The sequence below is a fragment of the Filicampus tigris genome, chromosome 1 (assembly GCF_054856515.1).
Source record: "Filicampus tigris isolate MCC_2025a chromosome 1, RoL_Ftig_1.0, whole genome shotgun sequence".
In the NCBI taxonomy this organism is placed as follows: domain Eukaryota; kingdom Metazoa; phylum Chordata; class Actinopteri; order Syngnathiformes; family Syngnathidae; genus Filicampus; species Filicampus tigris.
In genome coordinates this window covers 10969377-10988645 of record NC_141217.1, presented here as the reverse complement: position 1 = coordinate 10988645, position 19269 = coordinate 10969377, and the positions used below count along the sequence as shown (strand labels likewise).

The 19269-nt window shown below is 41.2% G+C and overlaps 1 protein-coding gene across 4 annotated transcripts; it reads right to left on the bottom strand.

The window, feature by feature from the left end:
• Positions 1-928: 928 nt before the first annotated feature.
• On the bottom strand, positions 929-13257 carry prdm2a (PR domain containing 2, with ZNF domain a). 4 transcript variants are annotated; one of them, XM_086052070.1, is made up of 5 exons: positions 13160-13254; positions 12755-12823; positions 12019-12083; positions 3456-7780; positions 929-2430 (listed from the first exon to the last, which is right to left on the bottom strand). In XM_086052070.1, exon 4 carries the CDS (start codon positions 7721-7723, stop codon positions 3479-3481), a length of 4245 nt encoding a protein of 1414 aa, XP_085908196.1. In that variant the 5' UTR covers positions 7724-7780; positions 12019-12083; positions 12755-12823; positions 13160-13254; the 3' UTR covers positions 929-2430; positions 3456-3478. The 4 variants fall into 4 exon arrangements, with proteins under 4 accessions (XP_085908196.1, XP_085908213.1, XP_085908187.1 ...); XM_086052087.1 differs by having other exon boundaries at positions 12711-12823; positions 13160-13249; XM_086052061.1 differs by lacking the exon at positions 12755-12823 and having other exon boundaries at positions 13160-13257.
• Positions 13258-19269: the final 6012 nt, after the last annotated feature.

The window sequence follows — 19269 nt, the reverse complement described above, 5'->3', positions numbered from 1 at the left end:
ATGCCCTACTCAGTGTCGTTTTTTTTTTTTTTTTGTATAAATGTGGGAACCCCAGACAGCATGAAGTATTTTTCAAAGCAAGTCTTTTTTTGCCACCATCGCCATCTTACAACGCTGCGGTCCTCTTTGGAAACACTCTTCAACCATTGGCGCATACCCGGAGATGCCTGCTTGTCTTGGTTTGGGAGATCACATGAGAGCTCTGCCTCAGAGTACCTCAGAGTAACATGGATTTTTATTGTTTTCATCAAATTTGTATTACTTTTGTTAGATTCAATTTATTTCTGTAACCACTGTGGCTTTTTCTCTCCTGAACAGAGGGGTACCAATAATTTTATTCACGTGTACGTGTGACAGAGAACTGAAATCCACAAAATTTGACACAAGTCAACTGGTGGAGAGTAAACAATAGTAAGGCATCTGTCACCTGTTATTCTTGCTCTTAGAAGCCAAGCTGATTGAAATGCGGACCAGGTGCGTCCAGAAGGCTCAGCCCATCTATGACAACAAGTGGGGAAATAAAACAAGCACAGACCAGCAGTATCACAGGCTCGTGATCGTGCATGGTCTCAAATGCATTCTCATTATCATTCCTTGTTGACTGTAATGGAAAACCTTTGATATCTCAACTGGTTGAATGCTATTCTTTAACAATAGTTTTTAACTTGACAACCATAGTCGGGTTTTTTTTTTACATATATATTATATTATATCTTATAATATATATATTTATATATCTATGAATTTTCCAATCAGAGTGTATGAGGTGCAGTGGTCTTAAGAGAACCTATTGACATCTGCTGCAGTGGTTGCAGTCTTTGGACTGAGTGAGTGAAGTGCACCACCTTCTGGACATTGTTGCTTTCTCTAATAACTTGTGTTCAGTGCAGTTAGCATCTGTTTGCAAACAAATCTCCGCACACACAGATTTCAGACTAATATTATGCATTTATTTTGACCACACGCTTGGGAAAAAAAAGTGCAAATCAAACATCTTTTGATTTCTTCATACTCATGACATGGTTTTAAATTAATAATAAATATACATAATTTCATTTGTATTTTGAAATGCTACAGAAACGTTCACAGTCAGACAGCTGTCCCCCTAACACCCTGTACATCCAAAATAATGCAGTCTGTGGGAGAGTTACAAGAATTACTGAGAGAAATGCTTATATTTGTATTACTCTCACATATATTTTAGTTCCCACAAATTAAAAATGCATTTGATATAACATAATTACATAAGTACCCTGTTTAAATTAGTAGCTTTTGAATATTTATGCAAATGAGATTAGATGTGATCTCCAACAGTCAATTTCAAAACTAAACAAGTTGACATTTGCATTTTGGATTCACATTACTACTGAGCGTACGTAATTGAACAATAAAATATTACACAGGCAGTAAGCCTGGATGAAGTGCTTGTATTCTACAGTCGATGAATACTGAAAAGGAAAAAAAGACAAAAGATATACTGCATTACATGTGATAGCAGCAGAGTGCTGCTTCATACCAGTTCTGAAAATTTGTGACCTATGAGCTTGCCACATTGTAGTTGAAAGTACGGTCATGCACATCAGTGTATTCTTTTCAAGGACCAGCAAACAACTGAACAAACATTCAGTTCATTTTACATGGACAGCCATTGGAAAAAAAAAACTCATTTGGACAACACTGAACTTTTAACCTTGATTTGTATGCCAAAGGCTATCATGCCATATGCATTTGATGATATGTAAGCAATAGAAGTGTTCCTTCATATAAACCTTCATATAAATACACAGAAAGGACATCAACTAGATTTGCTCTTGATTTTCTTTCTCTCAAATTGACCCAGACAAATAATACATTCTCAATAATTGCTTCTTTGATTTCCAACAGCGCTTGTAACCTCAACAACTTTGAAGTGAAGCTATAATATACTTTTGAAGGATTAGACAAAAATTTTAAAGGTTAACAGCAAATCATATTCATTGTTTAAGGCCCAATTGCCCTAATACCACAAAACTGTAGGGACACGCACAGAACATGCAGTGAGAATTTAAACCTAAAAGGCAACATATCACCGATAAGGAAAAAGTAGTGCAAATCCATGCTGACAGTGATTGCCGCCTGCCATCCTCGCCGACTAGCCCGCCAAGCGAAAAATGAGAGAAGCCGTTCAGCTTCAATGTTTCCCCATTTCCTCGACAACACCTTGCTGTCAGATTAACTTCAAAGTGCAAATCCAGGATGTAAAACAGAAAGCAGACAAAATGGAGGACTGAACCAACCTCCAAACGGCAACGGGCCCTCACATTGTCTCGGAGGAGTAGTTCAGTTGCGTTCAGCTTTTTTTTTTTCTGTCCTCAGTTCAGTCCTCTCTTGTACAGTGTAATGGACATTAAGCCTTCACTGGGTGAAGAGGTGTCGAGGGTGCACATCATCCTAAAAATAACATGGCATACGTTAACAACTAAGTTGTTTCAATAGTTTCAAACTGAAATGAAATCTATATCACAGTATTTTCTTACTAGCCATTATTGCAGTATGATGGAGTTTACCTCAGTGGTAATTGATCACTTATTAGGCAAGTCATATTGTGCTTGGATGTTGAATGCATGTGACACCTTAATAAGCAGTGCTCTGTAGTGCACTCAATCAATCATGGGAAACATCCCTGGTGCCAGCATTGTTGGGAGAGGCGGGCCTTGGCACGACACAACCCCGTCACGCAATCAATGTGTTATTATGGCCTTCATAAACCCTTGTATAATACTAAATGAACAGAACAGCTTCAAACCAAGTCATAGCTCACGGTATGGTTGCCCATGTGATAAGTCCTCCCACATGTTCGAAAGAAGTAGAAACCCTATTTTATTGTCAATTATTAATGGACACTTTTTACATGCAATTTACCAAAATGTGCCCTTTGTATTTACCCATCGCAGCTGTCAGTATGGTACGCCCAGACTGGAGCATTGACTGCGCCAAAAAGTTTGTCATATTGGGATTTTTGTTCAACTTTCAGAGTAAATCCAAAATGCACTATAACCTTTCTAAGTGTACTTTATTTCACACTCTAAACTTTTGAATGCACGTGTCCAATTGTTCAATGTTTTTGCACTTTATGTTCTCGAACAAGAAGCTCAACATTTTTTGTGTGCGCGCGTCCACTGTTATGCCTTTCTGTGACGACTGCAGTCGATTTGTATCACTTTTACAGCCTGCTGGTGATACGCTACACTCAGTGGGCTCTTCCCTCAGAGAACATCCTGTCTGAATACTGTTGATGATAAAACTGTTAGGTGTCGTTTTGGTCTCATGATATGTGAACAGAGATTAAGTGACGGTGCCACTAAAGGCGTTTAATCCCGGTATGGCCCAGTGTGAGTGCACCTCACAAACTGGTGGAGGCCATAAGAAGGCTCCGACTACACAGGTTCTTTCATTCATAATATTGTTTACACTACCTGACAGGGGAGCTGAAAGGTCTTCAAGGTGTAGCGCTTTGCTCAGAGCTGCCGCCAGCAGTTGCTTCCTCTCGGCTCGGCGCGGGGGACTCACTTTGTTGTTGTTTTACTGCCGTGGGTTTGACGCCATGATGCACTCGTGTGTACTGACGCAGAGGAGGGTTGAAAGGCCGAACTGCGGAGAGTTCATTTAAAGTGGAAATGTCATTTTTTGAATCCTCCTTTATGGCGAGTTTAGGCCTCTTGTTTAAAAAGCTGGTTGGTGCAGGAGGCGTGGCGGGCCTTTTTGCTGGCCCCGATGTCTGGAGTCTCGTCCTAGGATGAGCTGAGGCTTGTTGCTCGTTAACGTGGGAGACCCCTCTATGAAGTCGTCCATCGTTTTCCTTTGTCACAGAGATGCCTCCCTCTTTCCTTGTCCTCACTTCTCTGTTTTTTTTGGGACAGACTGCCATGTGTTTGGTTCGGCTGCGTCGCATTGTGAACTCCCTGCTGCAGTGAGGGCATTCAAATACGTCGTCATGCACGTGGGAAGGGGACACTTTGTTTGGCAAGGACTTGTTTCTCTGAGGCAAGACCCTTTGGACCAGATTTTGCTTCCTTTTGTTCAGTAATTTCAACTTCATTTTGACTGATGACTCTGTGCTAGATCTGTTGGACTGCCTGGCCCTGTTTGAGGCGTTACATTCATTTTCTGAATTGGTCGTGGACAAGACTCCGTTCTGGCTTTTTGCAAAGTGGCGGAGTGGGATGGGATTCTTCTTGGGCGTGTACCGCCTCTTATCGCTGGCATTGGCACAAGCCAATATGTGCTTGTGCAGCTCTGGCATGTTATCAAAGCTTTTTCCACATTTGGTGCACCGGATAGCTGTACTGAAGGTTTGTGGAATGTTGTGGGTGGTGAAATTTGTGGCTGAGGCCATCGACCCAGCAGGTGACCTGTTATGGTAAGGAAAGGGCGGAGGCTTGAAGCTGGGGTAATGCTGGTTAATGCCGAGACGGACATCAGGCACTTTGAGTTTGCCTCTATCTGAGGCCATGATTTTAATTGTCGTAAACAATTCTTCAGCAGCCACATCAACTTCATTCTCTTCCTTTTTCACCTGTTCTTCAGTCACCTCAGGCAATGAGGGCTCTGTGCTGACTTTTGTGGAGCAGTTGTAATTCTGAGGTCTTATTTTTCCCTTTTCTTCTTCAGTGAACGTACATTGCTGGGCAGGATGCAATTCCTCCTGGTGCTGTTTCAGATTGCAAAGGTAAACAAAGTCTTTAGAGCATTCACTACAGACGTACGTCTTGTCAACTCCGTGAAGGCTTGACCGGTGGTCGAGCAAAGCAGAGGGCTTCTCAAAGAGCAGAAGGCAAAACTCGCATTTGTAGGGCCATTCTTCAGCATGGTCACTAACGTGATGGCTGAGTTCTTTCATCGAGTGGAACAGCAGGTTGCAGACGTTGCAGATGAAGTTCTTGGTGAAGGTCAGCTGCTCTGCGTCACTTGGCGTGTTGCTAGGTGGACCTTTCTCTTCAGCCTTCTCAACATGGTGTAAGTCGTCAGTCGTGACTTCCCCTGCTGATTCAGTACTGTCCGTAGCAACTTCCGCTGCTAATTCAGTATTGTCAGGAGCAACTTCCACTGCTGATTCAGTACTGTCCGTAGCAACTTCCGCTGCTAATTCAGTATTGTCGGGAGCGACTTCCACTGCTGATTCAGTTCTGACAGTAGTGACTTCCACTGCTAATTCAGTATTATGAGTAGCAACTTCTACTGTTGATTCAGTACCGTCAGTAGCGACTTCCACTGCTGATTCAGTATTGTAACCAAGTAGTTCTTCTTCATCCGCATTTGGAGGCTCTTCTTCTAGGTGTTGTTCTGGCTCTTCAGCCTCGGCAGGACAATCCGGCATCGCTGAGGTGGTTGTTGACAACGTAACAGACTCTTCAATGGAGGACAGGAGAATGGTGGGGTCCACAGTTGCGGTGTTGGGTAATGACACGATGTGTTGCTGTTCTATGTGATTAACAAGCATCTGTGTGGATACCGGAGGCTCCGTGGTATCTTGCATGGTAATGGCGTCAGGGACATTCCCTGGCGTTTCAAGGGATATTGTGCATTCTATCAGCACCGTGTTACTTGTGATGTTGTACGAGTTGATGAGGGCATCGTTTAACGCTGCAGTGGGTGTAAATGGCACCTCAGACATTCTATGGTCTCCATTTAATGGTGGATTAAGGGAAATTTGATCGGTGAGAAACATGTGGCCAGGTAGATTTAGAGGGCGGTCAAGTGGATGTGAGAGAGTGACAAGGTTTGCAGCATTTGTAGCTGCAAACGCAGAGGTCAAATCACACTGTGTAGAATTGATGTCATTTTCTGTGCAAAGTACCAGCGGCTCCGGTGCTATATTTGGAGCCAGCACTTGGATTGGTTGGCTTGAGGGGCTGGGAAGAGATAGTGGTGGAGCCACAACTGTGATTAATGATGGGGCGGTTGGTAGTACTGGGTGCGTAGCTGGCGGAGTAAACGATACAGTGCATGGTGAAGCTGGTGGCACGCCAAGAGATGTGAGAGTGGCAGGTGCAGAATTCAGAGGGCAGGAGGGGAGTGAAAGTCCATAAACAAGTCCCTCTGTGACAGAGTCCACCATATTTGAACCTGTAACAATGGTGAAGTCTGACACAAGAGGCGTTTCGTGGTTTGCAAGACTAACATTTTGCTCTCCAACACTCAAGAAGGCCCTCTCCAGCATGCACGCATTTAAATGCTCTTCTGAGGGGAAAACTAAATCCGATGTCTGCTGAGATTCTTCAAGGCCCCTTTTTTGCAAACTCAGATCCAGAGCGGCATCATCTGAAGTCCCCACTTCATTTCGTTTCATTGTATTGGAGAGATCCAGTGGTTGCTGACTACAGCAGTTGTCGACAGTCTCAGGAGGCCAACTCTCTGTTGAAAGAGGAATTGCTTGAGCTTCCTCAATCTTCAGCGATGTATTTCCTTTTTCACTGACACTCTGGTGCATAAGAGCACTGTATTGGGTGTCCATGGGCCTGAAAGTAACAGCATCACCGTCCGTATCAGTCATTGCTGTTTCCTCATCCGATGCTGTGCTGTGCTGAGAAGAACTTTGTGGAGAGCCGGTCCTTCTTTTAAACCTTCCTGCCGCAGCAGATACAGATGAGCAAAGTGTTTGGCTGTCTGGAAGCAGAGTGTCCTGCTTTTCTTGTAGCTGATTCATGTTGGGGGAGAGAAACACACTGGTTGGGTTTGGGGGTACAAGTGAAGACTCTGTAATCTGAGGAAGTGGATTCTCTATTATCGAAGTCACGGGTTCCGAGGAAGATGACGACGACGACACCACCGCCTCCGATTCTAGTTCTGTTTGAATTTGGGGTAACAGAGGAGGTGTTGCGGTTCTTCTCTTGGGAAGTGCTTGACCCGTAAGCTCTTGGTTGCTCAGAACTGAATCGATGCTTAACCCCTGGTTCATTTGGGTGGGATCCAGAATCAGGGCATCAAGTCCAACCAAAGTTGAACACGCTGCATGAACTTCAGCTGCTTCATAGCCGCTCACTGTGCTTGTTGACACTACTTGTCCGTCAAAGTAAAATCTGAGATTCTCTGAGATGCTGCGAGAAACATCAAGCATGTAGTTTCCAGTGGGTTCCACTTTATTCTCCACAACTTCTGCTGCAAGCTCGGCCCTGTGATCTGACGTAATGATTATCTGCTGTTGATTTTCCTCATGGGGTGTCTCACTTTGTTCCACGCATGCAATTTGCAGATGCTGCTTGTGGACAGTGCTCTCATGCTGCTGTTTGTTGGTATATGTAGTGAATGTCTTTTCACAGTAGTTGCAAGCATGATGCTCATACACCTGCTCATCAGGTAGCAAAGACTTTTGTCCAGGAATTGTACTGCTTTCAATCTGCGCATCTGAGTTTGCTGAAACTGGAGACTTTATTTTGTCATGCTGCAGCAGATCAAAATGCAGACTGGAAGTCATTTTTCCCTTCTTGCTTTTATAGGTATGTGTCACATTCTTCATCAAAAAGTGGTTATGCATGTGTCCTTCAAAGCCTTTTTGGCTGGTATGACACCTCTCACGGCGCTCACAGGGAAACGACTCCCAGTCACAGCGAGTAGCATGAGAAAGATGGCTGTGAAGGTCATGTGTGTCGGGTTCCATACTGGTGTTCTCTTGACAAATGTCGTCATCTTCCTGCTGTAGATCCTCACCATCTCCATATTCAGAGAAGTGAGATGTTTGCTCCATTTTCCCAAAGGTTTGTATCCAGTTCTCTGAAGAAATGGCCTGTTACAGTTGTCACACCTGATGAAGGCATAAATAGATGTCATTTCAGGAAACCAGCAAAGGCCATAATACAAAAGTTAGGTGAGGACAGCACAGGTACTAAAGCTCCCATAACTAGGAATGGGCATATTAAGAAATGATAAATGAATGATTAAAAAGCAATTGCAGTAACTGAGTCAAAAAATGGACACTATTTAGACACAACAAGCACATTCACCTCCATAAAAGGTGGTCGTCAGTGTACGAGCAAAACATATGTAACGAAGTTATGAACGGCGCATGAGATATGATATGAAGTTATGAACAGCGAGTGAACAAGTAATTAGTTTGCGTGGTGTAAGACTATGCTATCTTGTCCAACAACACCCAATAATATGGAGCCCCTAATGTTACATGGGGAAAAAATTGAAATGTTTCTCATCCAAATGAGAGGCCATTGTCTATGGGGAGAGAGATGTCTCAAAATTATTTACACAAATACGGTATAACTTTATAATACATTGTTCTTCTCTTTGTCTGCTGCTGCTGAGGCATAGAAGTATAAGAGGCGGCAGAAGCACATCTTACATGTCAAGGCAAAACCAGCCTGGCTTGTGTTAAATAAACACATACTAATAAAAGATCAGATAAAGGCTCGTTTTCCGTTCTTCAATTTCCATTTTTTTAAATGAAAAATGGGAGATACCTCGTTCCCATTCGCTGGAGACAACAACTCCTTGTGGACAGAGGGATGGCCTTTCAATACGTGAATGTTGAAATGTGACGTTTGTGTTAAAACTAAACGTGCGTGTCCGTTGGTCCACAAACGCACCTTTGACAATTCACACGCAGTCATGATAAAAGCACACACAACATTAAAAAAAAAAATATATTTTTTTACTATTGAAAATACGGACCCGGAGAAAAAGCCTGAATTTAGGTAATTTTATTTTAACATGCAGTACTTAATCTTAAGACATAAAGAAGTAGAGCTGTCCCGACTAGTCGGCATAGTCGACGTGGCCGACGACGTAAATACGTCGAGATGCACAACACACCTTCGACGTCAAGTATCGATGACGTAAAATACGCCGGCACATACGTACGCTTGAGTGTCGATGATGTAAATACGTCAACAGGTGCATTGCGTCTGTTGTAAACAAGTGTGCACAGTAGAAATGGTGCAGGCACCGGCTGCCAGCGTCCCCGCTAAAACTGCGGACAAAAACGTCCAAAGTATGGACATACTTCAAAGAAAGGTCGAGCGAGTTGGGTCGTCTGCACCCTCTGTAAAGCTGATTTGGCGTGCCACACATCATGGCACATCAGCCATGAACGAACACTTTAAGCGACGTCACTCGGGAGTATTACTGGAAAACGAGAGAAAGCAGAAAGCTGGAGTATCGTAAATCCATCTAATTAATTAACTAATATCCCCCGGTTTTACTGAAATTGCTGTTATGTCCGACGTATTAACGTGCATCGTTAAGTTTCAAGCAGCGGGCAGCAGTCAAAGTTACGCCGTGTTGTGTTTCAACTTTGTGCATTATGTAGCTAACGTTTGCGGAGCTATTTCACTCCAGTCAAATTGTGTTGGTGCTTGTAGGTAATGTTACGTTGGCCCCGCTGCTTTATGTGCCTATAAACAGTAACACGCGACATCAGTTTATACATCTGCTCCGGAAAGCTCTCTGTGGGCACAGCACAGCATGCAGATCGTATGTAGGATGATGTCCTGCTCCCGCTGCTTTAAAAAATAAAAAAATAAAAAAAAGACCTAGAAGAAACACTGGCCTGCTAACCAAAGTCCGTGACTGTACTAATACATAATGTGTGCTTTTTCATTGTTATAATATTTAAGTATGCACTGCTTTATCTGTTTCAGGTTTACGCAAACAGATGTTATTCATTTTTAGTTATTTATTTTTGTTAATTCTTTTACTTGGGCTGCTGAACATGAACGCACACATTGTTTCACCATTATGTAAAGATAAATACCTCATTCATGTTCACACGTCATGATGCCTTCATAAAAGAGATCTGACTGTTCATTCAATTCCAAAAGGTTTTTGTACTTTGATGAACAAAGAATTTAAATAAGGTTTCAGACGTGTTTTTTGGAATTAATAATCGCCAAGTCAAAAATAATCGCTACATTATTCAAAAAATGTATTGTTAGACTATTCGACGAATCGTAAAAATAGTCGATAGATTAATCGGGAGGAAATATAATCGTTTGGGACAGCCCTCTAAAGAAGTCAACACAAGTATGAACAAGGCATATAAACTGGTCAATATAAAGATTGCCGTAAATTAAGTCCTTTTTAAACATAATGCGCTTAGCAGGGCTGAGCGAGATGGTTGCAAAATGTTTCACAATCTAAGTATTTCGTATCAGCCAATATTTATATATATATACTTTTTTTTTTCCTATTTAAAGTTAAAAAAAAAATCTGTTTTTGTGTACATTGTAATGTAGTGTGATGTCCAGTTTCTCCTCCACCAGTGCATTGTAAATGCTTATGTGCATTAGCTACCACAAAGCAGTATTGTTGATGCACTTACATTAGCCTTCATTCAATGTTCATACAATGCAAGTGTAGTGAACTAATATTCCATTGCAGTGCATGCATTACAGTTGACTATCCATTTTAGGGCTGGATCTTTTTAGTAGACTCATTATTACCATAGTCCATTCATATTTTACTTGCCTGACTGTGGCTTCGCTGCGATGCCGAGGGTCGGACATGGCTAACACTGGCACTAGCATGTGAAAGATAGGGAACACTTTTACTTGTACATGTCTCCATCCGGGGGTGTTTAATCGGGTTAATATGCAAAATATTTTACTGCAAGAGTTGGACTGAGTTGACTGGTCATTTATTTGAACCAAAATACACCACTCTCTCGTTCCGCGTGTGTATGCCATACGCGTCACTGGGTTAGCTGGTTCTTCCATCTTGGGGTGTTTCTTCTTCGTTGGTGTATGGACGTCTTCTTCGTTGGTTTAACTGCTTCTTCATGTTTGGATGCAGCTGCGTGCTGCCTAAAACACTTTCAATGCCGCACCCAGGGTTTGCTATCTATTTCGTTGCACTGGAATCAAGTTGAAAATTTACTACCGTTTGCAGGAAGCTAGCTCCCACAGGTAAATAAGCTAGTGATCCCAGGTAAAGATGTTTCTTATTTCTCAAGAAAACGTACTCATTCTTTACAAGAAAGTTTTCTCTTTAGAACGAGAAAGTATTTCGTTTAATTTCCGTTGTCACTTTAGAGGCTATATAGAGTGAACTGCTATATTACGTAATAGATTTTCATTTGAGTGTTTAATATTTATGACCTGAAGAATGTTATAGAATAGGTTAGTTATAGACTACGGAAGACTTACTAAAAAATCAGGTTAAGTCGCCACTGTAGGAATGGAACTCTGTCGTAAGCCGAGAACCAGAGCTAGGCATTCTACTACAAATTGAGCGTCTGTTATTCATCACCCGTCTGCAGCACGGGTACCCTTCCGTCGTCCGTCATTCGCCTTTTTTTCCAGGGGTAAAAAAAATAGTATATACTATAGGCCGGTCGGTCCGCCTCTAATTTTAAATGTCTGTCCATCTGCAATTCCGACTAAACTTTCACTAGCACCCACCCCACTGGACAATAATTGAACAGAAATAGTGACTCAAAGCGCTTTGGAGACCTGTTCACAGGCTGGTCCCTCACTCAAATCTGTCCCCAAAGCAACAAAAACTCTGTATTTTCCTCCCCACCGTCCTCAAAGCCTCATCGCAAAAAAGAGACTAATGGCGGAATATTGACGAATAGCAAATTAAATAAAGGGGCTTCTGTATGTGCTTTAGTCCGTCTATTTTAAAAATGTTCCCATCAGTCGTCAGCAAAATGGGCATCCGCCAGTGGGATAGTTGACGGACCAGTGGGATAGTCGAACTGGTCCGTCACATAGGCGGAGCTTCCAGCTCTGCCAAGAACCTTCTGTAGTACTTCTAGAACAAGAACATTCCAACATATTTTTTCTGCTGAATACTAAAATGGCAGTTAAGCACTTTCAGAGAGGTTTGCCCATCCCATTAAAATAATATTTACTGTAGTAACTTCAAGACTAAAAACTTACAGGTCACACATACTGTAACTCAAACTAAGATGAGAGAGCTTGGTACTTTGACATGGCAGCCATTATGAAAACACTCCACAAACAACATTTTCAGTGTTATTTCACTAAACCATGGTTGAATCCATAAATACACAAGTTTTCTTCAACTTACCATTTCAGCAATTCGTGCAGAAGCATAGGCATGCCTTATACAAAGATGACGACGGACCATGCTTACTGTTGAAAGAAGACAGATTATAAATCAGTATGTGACTTTGTACCTAATGCTACAAAAAGTTGCTGTTGTCATCATAGGCGTTGTCTTTGTAAAATATGATGACATATTAACATTACATACAAACACATCAAACATCAAACACTTGGGGAGCGGAAGGGAAGGGGCAGAAATAATTGTCCCTAATGTGAAGATTATTGTTCAAACAATTTTTTGTTGTGATTTTCGTGCAGCAATGTTGCACTCCTGTTGTAAATTACGACAATCCTTTAATGGTCACATTCAATTGTTACAGCAGTGCAAGAATAACATCACACATATTAAAAATAATAATACATTTGTTGTTGTTGTTTTACAATTAATTTTTTTTGTAACAACAATGAAGTGACCATGTCATGTTTAACCAGGCATTTTAACGTACTGCTTGAAATACGTATACAGAACATTTCAAGGGAACCCGAAGCAAATGTCAACCTGTAAATACCAATTGCACAGACAAAGGTCCAAGAGAAAGGCCTATATTAGCAAAACTATCACAATAAAATTAATTAAACGTTAAGATGCAGTGTAAAACCAATTTGGGTGCACTCGATATGAAACGTAATAACGAGGTAGGTTAATCTCCTAACTGGAAGTCTTTTGCGGTGGTGCGTTCAAGTGCCTCTCCCCACACCTGGCTTGATGACGCTGGCCGTCCTTGCACCATTGCTAGTTGTCCACACGACACGTCGCATTTCCAGCTCTGACGACAGAAGCTTCTCGTTATGGCATGAATTAATCCACCGACTGACTTAATACATCAATTTATTTATACATCCTCCACATAAAAAAAAAAAAACATTACACACAACAGCTGCGTCTCCGCACCACGTTTTCGACGGCCAACTGTAAAATGTATGTATCTGCGCAGTACTATCATGTAGGCTGCTGTAATATCAGACTAAAGCTAGCTCCGAGGTTAGCCCACAAACCTTGGCTACACGCTACATTTCGGAAAAATGGCTCACACGGGACATTAAAAGACACTCTTCTCCACACAAAAAACGTTCATCGTAGAATATATTTTTGAATGGCATACTTGACCACATTGTCGTTCGGTAGTTTCATATCCTTGTTGTGCAGGTTGTAAACAGCTGGGTGTTCACCAATGCACCAGCGGCAAACGTGCGTTTCGATTGGAGTAGGAAAGACGATGTCAAATTTCAACCAATCGGAGAGAGGTTTGTTCACGTGCAGGAAGACAACATTACAAAACCAAGCGCTTTTCGCCAGATTTAAATGAGATTGTTCTCAAATTTGATTCGGTATTTTATACTACATAATCTGCATTAACACGACATTTACTGGTATATTAAATTATACAAAAGAGTAACGATATTCATTGTCACTCCTATTGCATGTAATAACGTTGACCTGCAGATGGCGGAATAATACAGTTTTCTCATATGTGAATTATGCTGTAATGGGCCTAATGTCTGCCCTTTAGCTGACTATTGTAACCCCACGTCAGCTAATACTTCCTAGACTATGTAAAACGGGTCACTTCCAAATACAAATCCTGTATCATAAAACCATAAATCAAACACGTATGATGGAATGCTGTTGAAGTTGCAAATAAAATGTGTTGAAAGAGGCACGTCTTGTCCATGACAATGAATATCATTTTGATCCTTTCTTAAATCGTCACTCAGTAGGCCTCCATGAGCCCTGGGGCGTCCTTCATATTTAATGGCAATTGCAGCTGTGGGGTGATGTGAAGGTCACCGTTGGGTCTGCTGCTTCAACATACATGTTGAAGGAATAATTATAAAATAGTTATCACACATTTGCTGATTATGCTAAATGAACATATGTTTGAATGATTTAGTTTACAATATATATGCGTATTGTAAACTAAATATAAGAACGATGTGATATTTGCCTGCAAAGAAGAATATTCCTTCCGCTCTTGTATGTGCTCGCAATGAAGAAATTGCTTCTGCTTTGTTATCTATCAATAGCAGACTTGTTGACACAATCTGATAAGGTTGTGGATGTGACTGAATGTTTTTGCAATTAAATGCATTGGCGTAATTATGACGCATGGACACAGTAATCGTTCACTCACAGACACATGCATAGAGAAACCAGTCCAAGTGTTTCCAATGGCTTGCATAAATTCCCCGCCCCCTAGGTTGGAAACACCCATGTAACCAGGGAATCCTGAAAGTTAATAAAGACATGTTACGGAGAGATAAGTTGGGAACGTATGAGCCGTTCTCCTTACGAGGACAGCGGAAGCAGAAATTGTGCTATTTCTCCGTTCTCCTCATGAGCTGGTAACAAGGAACTGAGTGTCTTCCTCTTTGTTGATGTTGTGTAATGAAATGTCTAATTGATGAACCTGACACATGTTATCCAAGCAGCTGAAAACCACCTTAAAGTTTTTGGTTATAGAGTTTATAAAAATTTCAATGCATAGCAATTGAAAATTATGGATTGTAAACATTTATGTGTAAGCCCAGTAAGTGTTCACAAGTTAATATGGTATTTCAGAGGTCATGCATGCCAAGAGAGGCAGATCACTGGCCATATCATGTGTGCAACCTGTATCAGTGGCATTTTTTTTTTTTTTTGCCACACATGGCACTCATGCAGACTCAAAGTCCCCCAAGATATCAGAAACAACACAGATAATACAGACACCTTATTCATAATCATATTGTTAAACCAGACGGTGTCGGTCAGATGCGGGCATTATTATTATTACCTTTGTAAGGCAACCATTTTTATGCAGCTCCTACTGTATCTCATTGGATTGTGCAAGTGTACTCAGGTGTACTTACTGCACGCCAGCCTATTGGGAAATTAAATAACCAAGTAAATCTTAGTCACAACACCCCGGTTGTCCTGGTAATGAAAGCCATAGTTGGCAATGGCATTAGTCCTGCTACAGCGGGGTGCAGTGACTCGCATATTTTTTGTAATAAGCCCTTTTTGTTCAAACAACATGTGAGTCCACGTTTTTTGAATCCGCTTTGATCGGTTCCGGGTCCTCCCAGGTATGAGATTTGGTGTAAATCTAGGGAACTGTCATGAGACTGTCTGAGAAATCAAAGCCTCCAAAAACTTGGTGCTATTCAAAAAGCTTTATAAAAATCACTTTCCGCATAAATATGCAGAGGAGGAAATTAAAAATATAATTATACAAAAAAAATTGCAGTAACAGCCACTGCTCTTACTCAACACACTACCTTGTAGCAACCTGCTTTTCACTTTTAGTCTTGTTTCCTCATATTGATATTATACCAATATTATTTGTATGACCATAGACAAACAAACAAACAGGTTGCGAGTTGTATATTGTTTCATCATTAATAATTGTATTACCATAAATGAAAGCTGCATGTAGCAACCTGCTTCTCAAGTTTCATTCAGGAAATGTATGAACAAGATGTGAAATCAAAATGACTGACATAAACATAAATTTTGTTATTATTCTTGTAAACCACTGTTGGTATATATGCAACACAGCATTGTCCTTGCTTGCCATTGCTTTCATACTATAGCAAACAAATAACATCGCCCAGAAGTAATTGTTTTTTTAATACCATCCACAGTCACGGTTTCATGAAATGAAACGCACACATAACCAATCTTGCATAATACGAGCAAGAACAAACCTTAGTCAAAAAAAGCAACGTTTTAGAATTGTGAAGAATTAAGAGACTTTTGTGTCATTGTGCTTTTTAGATATAATTTGGATGAATGAGCCGTTGATTGTAATATACAAAACTGCTTTGGCCTTCTGTGACAATTGACCACTCAGATTTGGCGGTTAGCTAGAGAATCAGTGCATGAGATAGAAGTATACTATGAGATACTTCACAAAAATCAAGCAACTGCAAAGAAAATGGCATTATCTAGATAAGATCAGTAAAATGTTGCTTTTCACTTAGATTTGTTCCTTCTTTATTATGAGTGTGATGGGCACAGTTCTGGATATGTGTGAATTGTATTTTTATGAAATTCTGACTGTGGATGATATGATAAAGAATGACGGACAAACACATGGCCGCCCCGCACTGAGGTGTTGTGTCACCCTGGATACCACACTGAACATTTTCTAGCTACGCCCCTGTCAACAGTAAAGGCTTTGGTCCATTTTAGGGTCGTCCTGAAATTTCCTCAGAAAGCTCAATATCGCTAACTTTGTGTGTAATGTATGTCTCAGCAGTGAAAATATGTTTTTAAAATACAACAGTTGCGTTGGTGTGAGACTACATCAATACCCCGGATCTTAACTCTAAGCAAACAGTAAACTGGAGAGAGTATGTACTGTATCGCGTATCGAGTGGCAGCGGACACCTGCTGGTGCCAATGACTCTGTGCACAATGAAACACTGAACATCCACACGAACATAGAGAAACCGTGAGACAAAGAGGGAGGTTTACAGAGAGCGTATGCGCTCACACAGCAAGAAACAATAAGGATGTGTCATATAGGATGTGGAGCAAACAAAGCTTTATCTGAATAGACAACATGCCATGACATTTTATTGCCGCACGCAAAAAGACAGAAAAACAGTGTGCAGAAAAACAGGGTTATGCAAATATGTGTTACCACAAAGACATTGTGTACGTCACCGAAACGAAGGCTTCTGTATGCATGTCAGCACAATGATTATGCTGGAAAACACGCAATAATCTGTGCAAACAAAGCCCAATAATCTTGCAGTACATTTTGGCCTCCTCTCACTCCTGCTCACTCCCATTTAAAGATGCTCCGTAGAGCAACACACGATAAGCACAGACACAGTATATGCACTCCTCGCATTCCAAACTCGTGCCATCCTCCCTCCTCCGCTTACAGTGTCACAACCACACGCCGCAAGCCCATTTCAGTGTGGCTTCCAAACGCTCACTAACTCACATCTGTGAGTAACTCTCAACTTTTTTCGGTGACCCTCTCCATTTCCACCTTGTGAGTGACCCAGCTGTCACCTGCACTCAAAGCTCACGAGTCATTGGGATGAGATTTTCATCATGACATCACTGCACTCAGTGAGCCTGACATGTGTCTCTAACCGAACATACACTTATAGTAGGTAGGCTAGGTCATTATAAAAAGTTAGAACTGAAAAAAGTTTTTGGGTCAGTTTTTACAGGTTATGTGACATGTTTGTGTCAAGGCACAATTCACAAAAGACATCGGTGACAAGACAAAACTACTGCGATGTTGTTGTATCAGTGGTTATTTGCTAACTGGCCAATTTAGAAATTCAAGCAATTTTGTGTTCAAAATAAATTTTAAATAGGCTACTTAAGGTGAGAAGACAATGTTAGAAAATAAAATACAATGTCAATTACTTGCTACCCTTGGTCATAATAAAAAGGGATTAATTACACGCACTGTTCTTGAGCACAAATATTTGATCACATTTGACCTAAAATGACAATTGCTTACACCAAAAGGATTTGTCTGTGTGTAATGCTACATTATGCTAACGGGAACGAATCTGGTCCTTTTATCTTGCCTACATTGTCTCATTGATTTATATTTGTTGTATTAGTAAAATGTTTTGGAGCTCCGTTAGTACACAAGAAGAAACCTATAACAACAATAACAACACTAGAATACTTTATATACTCTAATACACTACACAGCTCCTCTAAAGCAGGAAATACATCATTTGCTCATGAAAACCCAAAAGGAAAACACATACAAGTTTGTCCACTTGATTTAAGATAAACTAATCACATCATTTGAATGACTGGAGCAGGAACAGTTTATTCCCACCTTAAAATAACGGGCGTAAATGACGTGTGAGTACATATTCACACACACATGCACACCCCAACACACACGCACATGCACACACACACAGTCATGCACAGAAAGCAGGCACAATGCACTGGCCGCAAATATGATGGACCACACAAAGATGCGGTGAGCTTCTGTGCATATTTTTATGCGCACACCACAAAAACACTGTTTTGTAATCAAACTGACGTGTCTACACACATAAACAAGTACTAAAAATCTGACTGAGGCGAACAGACTGACACTGATGTTACGATGGAGCTGTTATTTGTTTTCACATGAAATAGACTTAGCTCTATGAGGGCATTTGTGTAAACGTTTGACGTCGGGCCCACCCAGGAAGTGACTCCACCCTGTCGTGATGCACAGACCTCCACCCCGCCCCTTTTTTTCTTTTTAGCTAAAGAGTTGAGCCTGAGTGCTTCCCCTTCACATCTGCCCCTGTGAAAAGCCTCGATTGTTCCCTGTGGTCTGAGGAGAGAGGCTGAGCTCAAGGCAGTCATAACGCTGGCCCATGGGGCAGAGGCGCAGGGCGTTGGGCGGCTGCCTAAAACCACACAGGGGAGCCTGCGGACACAGAGCATCACTGTGCCACTCACAGCCGACTGTTGGACTCCTGCCTCGGCCCAACGGCAACTTATGAAAAAGTACACAACATGACATTAAAAAAAAGAAAGAAAAACACCTAACTGTCAGCGCAGCCCAGCGGGTTCAACTGACTCAACGGCTGCTTGCGCTGCCATATTTGGTGGCAACTCTGAAATGAGGGTTGTTAGGCCTGAGGGTTATTTGCGAGGCAAAAGCATCTTGAAATTGTTTGGTTTCAAAAGACACAGGAAGTGTGCCATTTCATTCAAGAGCAACCATTTTTTTTTTTTTTTTGGGGGGGGGGGGGGGGGGGGTTGGTCATTTCCAGATCTGCTTCAAAAATGAATTCGTTTGAGAAATTTTGTGTGATTGCTACCAAATTGTAGGGTGGGGCTGCATTGCAAATATTTTGAATTTCCATCAGATCAATGACTTACCATAAAAACTTGGCCTTGACCTTGAAGTATAGACTATGCATTTTATTTTTCATTGATTGAAATCAGTTTGTTTGTGTTTTATAATTATCATAAGATCTTTGGTCATTTCTTTTATACCATTAATGGTAATTGACTTTATATGTTAGCATTGTGCTAATGATAGTTCCTTAGACAAAGTTATTGGTTGAACATTTTGGTGTAATGTTTGCTTTTGTAGTTTGTATGCTTTGTATGTTTTGCTGCTATGTGTGAATTAACAAAGTTGTTTGAAGGTTTATAATTACGATATCATCTCTGTCCTGTGAAAAACACGTATATCCATCCATCCATCCATCCATCCATTATCCAATCCGCTTATCC